The sequence below is a fragment of the Nuphar pumila genome, chromosome 15 (assembly GCF_984573655.1).
Source record: "Nuphar pumila chromosome 15, dmNupPumi1.hap1.1, whole genome shotgun sequence".
Lineage (NCBI taxonomy): Eukaryota > Viridiplantae > Streptophyta > Magnoliopsida > Nymphaeales > Nymphaeaceae > Nuphar > Nuphar pumila.
Genome location: NC_143263.1, coordinates 72,277,262 through 72,291,108, shown reverse-complemented (window position 1 = coordinate 72,291,108; position 13,847 = coordinate 72,277,262). Strand labels below are relative to the sequence as shown.

The window sequence follows — 13,847 nt, the reverse complement described above, 5'->3', positions numbered from 1 at the left end:
TAGTTGTTGTTGTTGTTTGTTTGTTTTTTTGCTAAACCAAATTCTGCCGAGATCAGGGGTGGGTTGTGTTCATTGAACATGAGATGTGTTTTAAAGTGATTTATTGTAAACAAGCTTTTAGAGTTCCACATTAATGATGCAGATAACAGATAACTTCCCAAAATGGATTTTGGCATTCAAATAATACAAATTTTAAGCACGCATGCACATGTGCACGTGCACACACGCGTTAATTAGATCAGAATAATCAATATCCATTGGTGTTTGCATTAACAGCATTAGCTAGGATATATCCAAATGCACAGACAAGCAATAATAAGGATCCCTGGAATTAGCATAGAAAATTAATCACAAGAGTTAAACAGAATTCGGTGGGAGTACATAAGGATCCCTCTATCCAATGGAACGTCCTAAGCAAGAAGATCAAACACCATCCTAACAGAATGACTTGTCAGGGTTTTCTGAATCAACCTGTGTATGGTGGGGAAAATCATATGGCATCTCCGGTGCATGGAACCCTCCCGCAAAAAGCACCTTGATGACCTCTTCATACACAATACTATTGCCTTCTGGTGTGAGATGTAAACCATCACTGCACAAGCAAACATGATCATATCATAAATTGGAGAATACGAGCAATCCTTGCAAAGGATCTGAAAATTTTCTTTAAGTACCTCAAAAACTTTTGCCACCCCTCGGTCTCCTGAATCTTGGACCACATGTTCACAGAGGGGACACCCATCTCAGTAGCGAGTTCCACACACTGATTAGCATAAAGTCCTGCCATTTCATTCGTCCTCTCAGGCAACTCAGTCGCATTCTCACCATACGTAGATCTATCAAACAATCAATAAACCTCATAATATGCAAGACTGAAAGGACCAATTATGTAAAATGAAACTGTAACAAGGTCAGCAACACATTTAGATCAATAAGCAAGATTTTGTAATTCAAGAATTTCTTTTAATTTTCTTTATTTTGAGGAGACATTGATGTTTTACTCATACTAAAAAAAGGTTTAAGTAAAAATTTGAATAACTCACAGATGCATGGGACAGAGAAGTGAAGTAATAACATGTAGAAATAGAGTCAATATAACTTTCTACAAGTGGATAGTGATCAAAAGCTTGGAGTAATATCAGCCAGTCTGAAATTCACAACCTGGATTTATCACCAGCCATAGACTTGTGAAGTTATCTGAATAACGTACAAAAAATGAGATAGTGACAAGCAAATGGTTCAGAGACTGGAGACATGCATGTGGTTCTATATATGAAGTTCTAGATCACATCCTTTTTGGTCAAATCAAGTCTATTAGAAATAACAAACAAAATCTTGATAATAACAATTCTTCACTTTATACTGATTACCGACTGAGCTTGATACAGGGAGAAACAAAACCTTGAGGTGAACACATATATGCATCAAAACATAGAGAAATCTCGCACCTTGCAAATACTCTCCGTCCGGCCTCATCAACTGGAGGAGGAGTTATCAGCACCACTAGCACAGATGGAAAAGATTTCTGTAACCATTGCAAGAAATTGAATGAAGATATCAAAGGAAAAGGCAAAACTGCAGAGAGAGAGATTTGTTTCAGTCATGCAGAAAATAAAAAATGACCGCCTGACTAAAAAGTCAGGCTCAAAATAAATAGCTGCAAGTATTGATGTAGCTACATGTGCAGTCACAGTGCATTTTTTATAAAAACAACCTCAACATTTTGGTAATTACCCTGGCTTCTCATTTGCCGTATTTACATGACTGAGCCACCATGTTTTGTCTTGACCTCTGCACATTTTTGGGAGTTAGCATATCACAGTTAGTTTTGACGGTTTAGCAAATATTTTATTATATTTGGTTTTTTTTCATATTTCTTTTTCTCTCTGATTCTTGTCTTAATCAGCTTGGTTTAGGAGTAAAGCCATCAATGAAGAACTCATAACTTGTTCTTCATATTCAGTGTAGTTTTTGTAGGGTTTTTTTCTTTGAAATAAAACGCTACACAAATATATCATATACACAATAAAGTAAAAGCACATCTTAATCCATTAGCACGGGCATCCATTTGCTAAGTAAACAAAGGCCTCCTCAAAACAAACAAAATCCTTTGCAGCAGTGCAGGTCCGACACATCAACGACCTTAGATTCCAATGAAGACACTGCATCCCTCGTGAGTCCTTGTTGACAACAACATCCAAAATGGAGATCTTCCATCGGTATTCTCCAGCAAGAAATGTATCCTTTTGGCCATGTCCACAAGGCTATCCATCTGGACAAAGATGCGGGTGTGGGCAAAGAGGCTGAAAATCACCATGACAAGAAGTCATTGGTGGTTTATATATATATACACACACACACACACACACACACAAGCGGTTCTCTGGGAGCACCTACTCCCACATAGTAGAAAGTATATGCGTAAGTATATCTTCTAAATCAGACTTCATAGACGCACTCAACATAGTTTATTCCACACGAATCATGCTTTGGATCATGATTATTGGACACAAAAAAATAAGATTTTTAAGTCATGAAATTTTGGTACATTATGGGCCCTCGATTTTTGAAGATCTGAAAAAACTACATATAGGTTGCAATCTATGTAATCAAAGGCGCCAACTAGGCGGCTAGTTAAACGAGCAACTAAGAATCGGTCTGATTCCTAGTTTACCCTCATCAGTGGTACCGATTTTCCTGACTAGGCGCCTAGTTGGCACTTAACCTATCATCGCCTAGGTGCGAGAACATGTACCCACTTTTTTTACGATAACCGGGGGGGCTGAAGTTTTATAAACCCTCTCTCTCTCTCTCTCTCTCTCTCTCTCTCTCTCTCTCTCTCTCTCTCTCTCTCTCTCTCTCTCTCAACCCTCCGCCCGCCAGTGCCACTCCAGCCTATACGTACGTGGCACGCCTCTTTTTCTTCTTCTCTCCCCCTTCCTCCACCTCTTCTTTTTCTCTCTCTTTCTCTCTCTCCCTTACTTTGCCTCTTCTTCTTCTTCCCCCTTCTTCCGCCTCTTCTTCTTCTCTCTCTCCCTGTCAGTTTGTCTCTCTTTCTCTTTCCCCCTTCCTCTGCCTCTTCTTTTTCTTCTTTTCTCCCCTTTCCTCCGCCTCTTCTTCTCTCCCCATTCCTCCGCCTCTTCTTCTTTTTCTCTCTCTGTCTCTCTTTCTCTCCCCCCCTTCCTCTGCCTCTTCTTCTTCTATGTCTCCCCTTCTCTCCGCCTCTTCTTATTCTTTTATCTTTGTCTCCCCCTTCTTCAATCAATTTTTTGATTTGTTGAAAAGGTTAATATAAGAGGTTGTATTGAAGAGTGGTGATTAATCAGATTTTGTTGTTGTTGATTATTTTTTGTTGCTATAAGGTTTTGTAATTGCTCTGTCCCTATTTTTTGTGGCTGCTGATTTTGTGACTGTGTGTTGAACTGTTATTGCTTATTAGTATCCATGTAATGTATATGCTTCTTTGATTTTTTCCTCTAAATTGTGTATTTTTATTAACTTTTTTAACTGGGTAAGTTTAGTATTACTATATATGTGTGTGTGTGTGTGTGCATTTGTTGATTAATTTTATGTTGGATACATCTTTGTTGTTAGTCTTAATAATATTTGGGCAGGTTTTGTAATATAACATGTTTACTATGCTTGACGATAGCAATATTTTATGCTTCGTGCATTTGTTGTTGATTAATTTTATGTTAGATACATGTTTGTTGTTAGTTTTAGGACTTAATTTTAAGAATTTAGATTACTTTTAAATTATTTGACATTTTTTGATAATTGTTTTCATTGCTTATTCAATTGTTTTTAATATTTGGAAGGTTTTGTAATGTTCAACATCTTTTTTTTGTCTATTGCTTATTGTTGATTGATTTTATGTTGCATACATGTTTCTTACTAATTTTAGCAGTTCATTTGCATATTTTTTATAGTTTTTTATTTTTTTAATTAAGGTACTGACTAGTCTGCCTAGTCTCTAACTAGTCTTTTTTAGGGGTCCACCGACTAGGCACCACCTAGCGCTTTTGACTACATGGGCCGCAATCACATGATTCAAAGCTTTGTTTTCAACTAAAAAAGGCATGTATCTATACAGTGTGATCAACAACAAAACTTAAGTATTTTGAAAAATTGAAGGTTTCATTAGGTGGGAGTAGGTGCTCCTAGAGCACCCTATCATTACTTATATATATATATATATATATATATATATATATATAGAGAGAGAGAGAGAGAGAGAGAGAGGGGGTATAGATAAGAAAGAATGAGATAGAAGATGGAATATTCTATTTGTGAGAAAGAGAGAGAGAGGCTTGTAGACTATGTCACATGGGTGCGGGTGCGGGGGTGCGGCACTTTAAAAAACCTAGGGTGCGGGGGTGCGGCAGGGGCAAAAATGTAAAAAAAAAATTTAATATATATATATATATATATATATTTGAAGTTTTAACAGTTAATATTGTCATAATATCATTCATCAATCATCATTCATGCAATATATCAACCTAAATATCAATCAAATAAGTAAAGCAATTACATAAATCAACCTAAATATCTTGATCTTAATAATTTTCCTCTTCATCAAATGCATCATTAGAAGGAATATTGGGCTCAGCTAAATCCATGTTTGTTATGTTGAAATCATGTTCTCCCTTAAAGTCACACTCTTCTGGGTTTATATCCCAAAATTTGGATGTTTCTTGTATGCGTTACAAACCCAATTTGAAAATGTTAAATACAATATAAGTATATTTAAATGAAAAACTAATAAATAATCAAATAACTAAGAAAGCAAATTAGTACCTGTATTCATCATTGGTTCGCGAAAGTAATCGAATATTTGAATGAACATATATTAAATCCTTTGCACACTTGTTGTGAGTTTGTTTATGTTCATATTGTGGATTTGAGAATATGTGCTCCAATTTCTTTCGCAACAAGATGAACTAGCAGGCTACGATAGCAATCTTAATGCAAGACGTTGGAGAAGAGGTGTTTTTGATCCAAATGTTGACCATCATGTGATAGGATCTATATTATCCTCTTCTCTCGCGAATAATGTCGGTCATATAATCTCGAAGATGAAAATTTTTCAAACTCTTGTGTAACTTTATGTAGAAGATATGCTTCTGGAAAAAGTCTTGTCATACACATATTTCTATGTCTTGATAGCTCTGGGTCTAAATTTGGAAGGACACGACCAATACCACCAGCCCGCCACTTATTTGCATAATATTTTGGATTAAAAGAATGTGTCATGCAATACAAAGGAGTGTTGCTCTTATCCCACCTTCTGACTAAAATTGAATGAATATGATTAAAAAATTCTGAATCATCCAATGCAAGATTTTTTTCATGTTTGAAAACTATAGCTTGTATTTTTTCAGTCATATTATCCCACATTTCATAAACTCTGTGAAGCATGGGTTCATCCTTATCAACTTCTCTTAACATTTCCCAAATAGGTTGCGTAAATTGAAGGAAGTATACCATTTTGTCCCAAAACTCATCATCAAGAATGAATTTTTTAATTTCTTGAGCCTTGATATCATCATCAGCACGATAGAATGTCCAATTTTCATCAGTCACCATGTTAATCAAAGCATTCTTCACTCTTTTAATCATCTTCACCATCACAATGATGGACGCAAAACGTGTTTCAGTGACCAACAATTTCATGTCAGAATGTCTATTAAATATAGCATTAGCACGATGGTGGTTAACAACAAAATTCATAATGCTTTTGACATTTCTTTCTAAATCTTTAATCCATGAACATAAAGCATATGCGTGTGAATTTTCTTCTTCTTTGGGGTTGCAGATGTTCTTTAGGGCCAGATTTAAGCTGTGTGTCACACAGAGAGTCCAAAAAATATGAGAGTACTCACTCTCCAAACTCAACGCTACACTTTTACAAACTGGAGTGTTGTCTGATTTGTACCACTTTCTGATAACCCACTTCTTTTATAACTTTTATAAACAATCTCTTTAAATACTCTGCATTTTTATATTCCCCGAATACATCAACTGCTTTCAAGAATATTGGGTCACTAAGCGAACAAGCAATGAAATTGATCAGTGGACGCCTTTGAATATCTGTCCATCCATCAGACACAATAGAAACTCCATTTTGCTCTCATGAATATTTTTTAATCTCCATCAACCTCTCCACATTTGCCCTTTCTTCTGCAAGAAGTGTGGTTCGTATTTTTTCTGAACTTGGAGGCACATAGTCACTCAAATTACAATTTGCTAAGGATGTTATTAAATCCTTCCAATAAGGATTTTTAGCCGCATTAAATGGGAGTGAACTAAAATAAAAATACCTCCCAACTTTTCTATCAAATTCTTCTCTCCCATATGTATTGAATGTTGCTTGTATCGTTCATCTACCTCCTACAATGACTTTTCTTTTCTTTTCAGCATCTTCTTGGTGGCTTGCAAATGACACACTAACTGCACAAGAATCGACCATCGCCTTTCTCTTCTCATATTCTTCTTGTATTGACTTCGTATTGCCTCATCAACTTTCTGCATCCTAAAATGCCATGTCCTGGTATCTTCAACAAATGAGTTTTCACTCTTGTGTAAGACCCAACAAAATCTCTTTCACAGAGCTTGTATCGAAATCTCTTGTTTCCACCAGCTCCTTCAGTTTTTGCAAGTTTATCTACATGTACCCATAGTGGCCCCACATCATCAATCTCACTACAACTATCAACAAAACTAGCAGCAGAACTCACATGTTAGGATGAGGATGATGCAAGTCATTTTCCTTTATCCGTCATTTTTATCCGAAAAACACAAAAAAAATACATTCAAAATTTCAAATCAATTATAAGGACATTATCTTGATATAAAAATATATATATAATCAGGAGCAAGGAGGGGGGATCTACCCCTCCCCTGCCAAAAACAGGGAGGGACTCAGCCCCTCTCCTGAAATAAGAGGGAGCAGGGACGGGGGCTCGACCCCCTCCCCTGCAGAAAACAGAGGGAGCAGGGGGGGCTCAGCCCCTCTCCTGCCGACCCAACAAGAGAGCGAGTGGGGGGAGGGGATCCCCTGCCAACCCAACAACACAGCGAGAGGGGGGGCTCGGCCCCTCCCCTGAAATCAAAGGGAGCAGGGTGGGGGGCTTGTCCCCTCCCCTGCCAAAAACAGGGAGAGGCTCAGCCCCTCCCCTGCTGAAAATAGAGGGAGCAGGGGGGGCTCAGCCCCTCCCCTGCCGACCCAACAAGAGAGCGAGAGGGGAGGGGCTCAGTCCCTTCCCTGCCGACCCAACAAGAGAGCGAGAAGGGAAGGGGGGGCTCTGCCCCTCCCCTACCGACCCAACAAGAAGGGGGGGGCTCGGCCCCTCCCCTGCCGACCCAACAAGAGAGCGAGAGGGCGCAGTGGGGTTCGACCCCTCCCCCACCGACACAAGAAGAGAGCGAGAGAGGGTATGTACCTGCGAAAAGAGAGGAGGAGCCTAGGAGGTGGTGTTGGGGCGTCGGTAGGAGAGAGCTCGAGCTGGGCGGGAGAGGAGAGATTAGGGCAAAAAAATTTTTTTTGCCCTAATCCTCCTTTTCATCGCGGATTTTTTTTTAACGCCGAAAAGTGGACGAAAATGACCCACCCAGGGTCATGTTGACCGCAACCGGTGCCGCACGCAAACCCGCTCGCGTCACGTCAACGTGGGTGCAGCCCCTGTTTTGCCGAGTCCCTGTGACTTAGCTTGTAGATTAAAGAGAATGAGATAGAATGAGTGGATATTATTCCCACATTCACCAACACACTTGAAAAATTGTGACAAATGCGGGAAAAAACTAGCTATCTAAACTTTGAAAAGTTTGATGGGAACATGTGATACTGAGTTGGTGAGAAAAAGTGAGATTGTTTGAGCAGTTTATCGAGGAGCAAAGTTTCTTATTGTAGCATCCCACCCAATAGAAGGGGGGGGGGGGGGGGGGGGGCTCGGCCCCTCCCCTGCCGACCCAACAAGAGAGCGAGAGGGCGCAGTGGAGCTCGGCCCCTCCCCCACCGACACAAGAAGAGAGCGAGAGAGGGTACGTACCTGCGAAAGGAGAGGAGGAGCCTAGGAGGTGGTGCTGGGGCGTCGGTAGGAGAGAGCTCGAGCTGGGCGGGAGAGGAGAGATTAGGGCAAAAAAAAATTTTTGCCCTAATCCTCCTTTTCATCGCGGATTTTTTTTTAACGCCGAAAAGTGGACGAAAATGACCCACCCAGGGTCATGTTGACCGCAACCGGTGCCGCACGCACACCCGCGTCGCGTCACGTCAACGCGGGTGCAGCACCTGTTTTGCCGAGTCCCTGTGACTTAGCTTGTAGATTAAAGAGAATGAGATAGAATGAGTGGATATTATTCCCACATTCACCAACACACTTGAAAAATTGTGACAAATGCGGGAAAAAACTAGCTATCAAAACTTTGAAAAGTTTGATGGGAACATGTGATACTGAGTTGGTGAGAAAAAGTGAGATTGTTTGAGCAGTTTATCGAGGAGCAAAGTTTCTTATTGTAGCATCCCACCCAATAGCATTGCCATTGTTATTGCACTGATTAGTTTTACACTCTTAAGTGAAGTTAAATAGATTTAAAATCAGCTCAAGAAACTATAAATTTTGAAAATGACAAATTTGTTACAGTAGTCATTTTCCAAACTTTAGAAGGAAGACCATTTTCACACTAGAATACCCTGGTTACATACATACATACATGCATACATACATTTTTCAGTTTTCAGTTTTTCGGTCATTTTTCATGAAACTAACCTTACAGATGTCATCTACATGTTTTTCTTAGTGGGAATCAGCTTTTAGGCTGTCTAATCACGAGTTCAGGACACATAAGTAGGTCTTTATAAGGCTTCAAAAATCGATGGCCTACAATATGTGACACTCTCCCAGGTCATAAAATTGTTCAAAAGCCGATCCCCACTATTTTGCTAAATTCATTTATGAGGACTGATTGGATCAAAACAACCTCCCCCATGGAGATTCTGAGGCATTTGTACCTACAAAAGTTTGTAAAAATATATTTTATATATATATATGAGTGCTTATATGGTGGTACTGTACACTTTATTTACATAGATCTAAGCACCAAAAGCAAAATCTAACCATTTCTAATTATTATTGCACATGTCAAAATTGACTCGAATATGATGTTTTATACCATTTTTAAACCACTCTTATTTTCATGGATTGTGAGCCGTTGATTTTCACTATCTTAAAAATGGAATTTATGGTGTATTAGAGATTATAAAACCTCCTAATATAGTAAATAAACCATGTTAAACACATCTGTATTGTTAGATTTACCATTTGGTGGCTAGATCTATACAAACAAGAGTGTGTACCACCATATGGTATCATGGTACAAAACCACCAATATATTATATTATATTATGTTATATTATATTATATACTATATTTATTATATATATATAGAGAGAGAGAGAGAGAGACTTAATAAATAAAAAGGGAAGCAGTGCAACTTGGAAGGTATTTTATGACATTGTTTAACTTCTGCATGTAGGCTCATGCAATAAATGGTAGTTCAGGTCAATTGTAGCAAAAAGTCCACAAAACGTTTCCTTTTTTCCTAATTCATGATCTCCCTATATCAGTATTACTGAACGTGACTTTAAGAAAAAGTAGAAAAGAATTATATATGCATAAAGGTGGTCTAAATCATAAGAAATATTTGTAGAGTATATGTTAAACCTTCAGGTGACAAACAATCTTTCTAAGGTTTTCTTTATACTCTGAAATTGGCACATGTTGCCTTTCATTGCTTCTTCCCAAGAGTGCTGCATCATTAGCACCAAAAAACACGGTCACTGCAACTGGAGGCTTCTCAGAGCCCTGCAAAGCACGTACACAAATATTGAATTAATTATTGATATCTTGAAAATGTGAACAAAAAAGATCATCTGCCAAACATGATGTTAAGTATTGAAGATGGTGATAAAAATAATAAAGGAATAGAGAAAAAAGTAAAAAATATTAGTTATAACTTCATGTGAGAAAGTGGGACAAAAATCAGTGCAAATGTGATAACAGTCACATGGATATGGCTACAGATACAGGGAAAAGGTCATTTTTATGAAATTTTCAATATGATTAGTATAAGGGACACAATTAAGGGGCCAAAATGGAGTATCCATTTGACACAGGTGATAAACAAATTGAATTCAGATCCAACAGGGTTCCTATTGATGCTAGATAGAACTGTCACAACAGCCCTAAAGAAAGTAACTTGTAAGATTTCTAAGAACTGTTCAAAAAAATAATAACCAAATAACTCTTAGATTAAATATAGGCATCTCCCTCACTAAGGATCCATTCCATACAAATCATGAAGCTACTTGAACCTATGCCTACATCCACTCTTCAAGTCTAGCAACTATGCAGTAACTTTAGACCATGAATGCAGAGAAGAGCCACATCCTAGATTTTAGGAAGCTTAACTTGGATAAAGATGCTCTTTAGGATTTAGCAGATGAATAAATCAATCAAACTCTCTCCTCCCCAAAACCAACTCCAAGAAAAAAGGAGAGAAAGCAGCAGCAGGTTGTATTACAAACCAAAATTCAAGCAATGTAAATACCATATGCATGGACCATCATATAGATGGTGCGGTCATGAGCAAGAAGTTACTAAATTTGGCAACATGAATATGTGAAAGATTAAAGCCATATTTTTTTTCAAACAACGAAATTTAGAATTCAGAAACAACAAGAAATATAGCATACTTAGGATACCATCAGACCATGAGAACCAACACTTAAGTGTCACATAAACTAAAAATTAAAGCAGTCCCATTTTTTCCTTTCAACACCAGCAAATAGTGGGAGAAATGTCCTTTTACATCTTTTAGATTGCTTTTAGATTATATCATCCATGAAAGCAATAAGTTCAATTCATGTCTTGCTTGACTTAGTTGGTAAGTGTTCATCCTATCAATCCTTATTCATTCCCAAATTAACAACCATAGACTGCACAAATCATAATAAGCACTTCAAGCAATGTTTATCTACAATGATTTCAACCAGCTGGCTGTGCCAATGACCTGCATTCTCTTATGCTTTTGCATGCCTAGCAGAACTAGAAAACAGTTATTGCATGCCATATTGGATAATATTTAGACACAGATCATTAGGCTACTCATTCTACAATTTTTTTTGGCTAGGCCAAGTGAAACACCAAACACGGTGGCGGCGTGTTCCCACCACACCCAATGGACGACAGCACATTGGCAGGTCTCCAGTTGGTAAAACACTTGAGTTCCTTCTCCTTCCGCCACCCACCCCCCGCGTCAATGGGAAGTACACTACACCCAGCTTCGACTTTGTGCCAAGGGATGCCCTCCGTGGGTTTCAAACTCGTGACAATTAAGTTCATCTAACAGATTTTATACAGTGAGATCATGTGCATCTGAATCAAAGAATTTCCGCCATCTACAACCATTAAACTACTAAATTTGAAGAGGCACCAATTTATTCAATTAGAACGAACAAAATCCGGATCACTTTTAAAACAAATGATGAAATCTTGCTAAAAGAACATACTAACATGATAAACTCAGGAAAAAGAAAACAAATAAAAAGAAAAAGAAAAAAACTCACAGTAGGGAAAATGCGATCAAGCAGGAATAGAGCCCATCTTGTGTTATATCCACCATAACCACGAACAACTATATCTGCCTGCATATAGTGACAACAAACACAGAAAAAAAAAGTTAAAAAATTATTTCAGCAAAGAGAGGTACAATAATAGAAGTTGGATAACCATGATGTTATATAAAACAAACCTTTTAAGATTAAAAAAACAAATAAAAAGGATCAAGAGACAGAGAGAACTGACAGAACCAGATCTAAGTATCTTAAGAAACAGTAACACCAACAACCACACTAACTCGAAATAACACGCTGAAAATGACCCATAAAACATACAAAATTTATACGTACAAAGCTACGTGTTTTCCAGAAATGTGCAATAGATCACCCTCACAAAACTCGATCTCTCCACTAAAAAGTCTTCAAACCCATCAAAAATGTCATTTTCATGAATTGGGTATCTAACAAAACGGCAAGAAAATAAGCAGAAGCAACTCTAACAATAGAAAACAAAGCATGAAATCGAAGAATCAATAGGAAAAGAGGTTTCCATCGGAAAAGAGATTTCTTTCAAACGGAGGTAATGGAAACACCGCACGTGAAAGAAGAGAGTGATATACCTTGCGAGAGTAGGTGTCTGCGAGGGCTGCTCCCCATCCACCAAGCCTAAACGATTGCTCGGTGAGAGAATCTCCAAATAAAACGATACGAGGCCTCATTCTGTCTCCGCTCCCCAAAGGGCCAATCGATCCTATGGATCACCCAGGGACCTACCAATAACAATCGTACGCTGCAGCGCGTCTTTTAAATAAAAGCCAAAGGACACACGCTTTGGTGGAAATGTTTGGATACTATGGACTTTGGATTCCTGGCGTTCTGTTTCCCAGACATAAATTTTTTTATTTTTTTTTTTATGATAACGAGGAACCTGGCTGATAACCGGGCCAACCCCAGGTGCGGTCACCTACACCCAAGCTCTTATGGAGCCCACCAGTTAAAGGAACTGCACACTCTGTGGGAGTTGAACATGGGATGAAAGGGTCAGCACCTTCTCCCCAAGCCGATTGCCATATAAACTTTGGGCTTTAGACTTGTAAAGTTAAGAGTCCTGATAGGGTGCAATCACATGGCACAAAATGTGTGCATTGAGTACCTGATTGCCCTCCATGGCTCCACAACTGACAGCCCTGTCCCTAGCTTAATGCACAAATATTTGTGCAATCATATTGCACCTGATCTTTTCTCTAAAGTTACTGCAATGTCCAGTTACATATTTTGTTTACTACCAAAAGCAGTTACTATGTCATGGGAGCTCCAACTATATTTTTGAACTATTGGTAGTGCTGGTAAATGAGTCAAATAAACTAAGCACAGGGTGTTCAAGATTGGCTCGTTCTTGTGGCGAGCCCAGCCAAGCTCAAGCTTATGGCAAGTCTGAGTTAAAATGAGCCGAGTTTGTGCTGGCTTGTTTACAAAAAATATATTTTCAAAATTGAAAATAATAAGGTGTGGCATCTAAACCTACTGATCCAAGTTGGATCATTTAACAATAAATAAGGACATTGACGTATAGGTGCCTAACTTATGTTTAACCGCCTAATTTGTTAAACTTTCAAATAGTTGCCTATCTTTTCAAGAAATTTCTCATATGACCACTTAAGTAGTCTCACTTCACTCTGTCAACTCTTTAAATTGACGCTTTAGATATTTATTTTCTTAAGGAACTGAAGGTTACCTTTTAATTTGTCATGCAGTTAAGGTCAAATAAATAACTATAGCAAGAGTTTAACTCTTTAAAAGGCACTTTAACCTGTTTTTTTTCTTTGTTTTAGTTACATGTGACAAAGTAGAAATTGTAACTGTGAATCCTTGCGATTTACTTTCACAAGATTCAAGGTAAAAACAATGGCAATCACAAACACAACTTTTACTTTTTCATGTTTCACTAATCTTAACAAAGTAAGGTGATTGTTCTAAGAATCACAGGCCATTGCAGACGTAAATGAGAGATAGTCACTTTGTTTAGTTGTCATACAATTAAAGCCAAATAAGTAATTTTCGCAAAAAACAAAGTGACAAAGATAGTAATTTGAACAATTTGTTGAGAAAAAAATGACTATTTGAAAAGTTCCAAAAGTAAGTGGTTAAACATAAATTTTTCATAAGTTAGGTGCCTATATATAAAATCTCTAAATAAATACATAGTTTCAATGCTCTAAAGCAATGACAT

General features: G+C 38.0%; 1 protein-coding gene across 1 annotated transcript; it reads right to left on the bottom strand.

Moving 5' to 3' along the window:
* Positions 1-308: 308 nt before the first annotated feature.
* LOC149815573 (SGNH hydrolase-type esterase superfamily protein) lies at positions 309-12,392 on the bottom strand. The gene is made up of 6 exons (XM_089988356.1): positions 12,238-12,392; positions 11,627-11,704; positions 9,723-9,863; positions 1,449-1,525; positions 675-836; positions 309-592 (listed from the first exon to the last, which is right to left on the bottom strand). The coding sequence occupies exons 1-6, from the start codon at positions 12,334-12,336 to the stop codon at positions 436-438; spliced, it is 714 nt and encodes a 237-aa protein (XP_089844482.1). The 5' UTR covers positions 12,337-12,392; the 3' UTR covers positions 309-435.
* Positions 12,393-13,847: the final 1,455 nt, after the last annotated feature.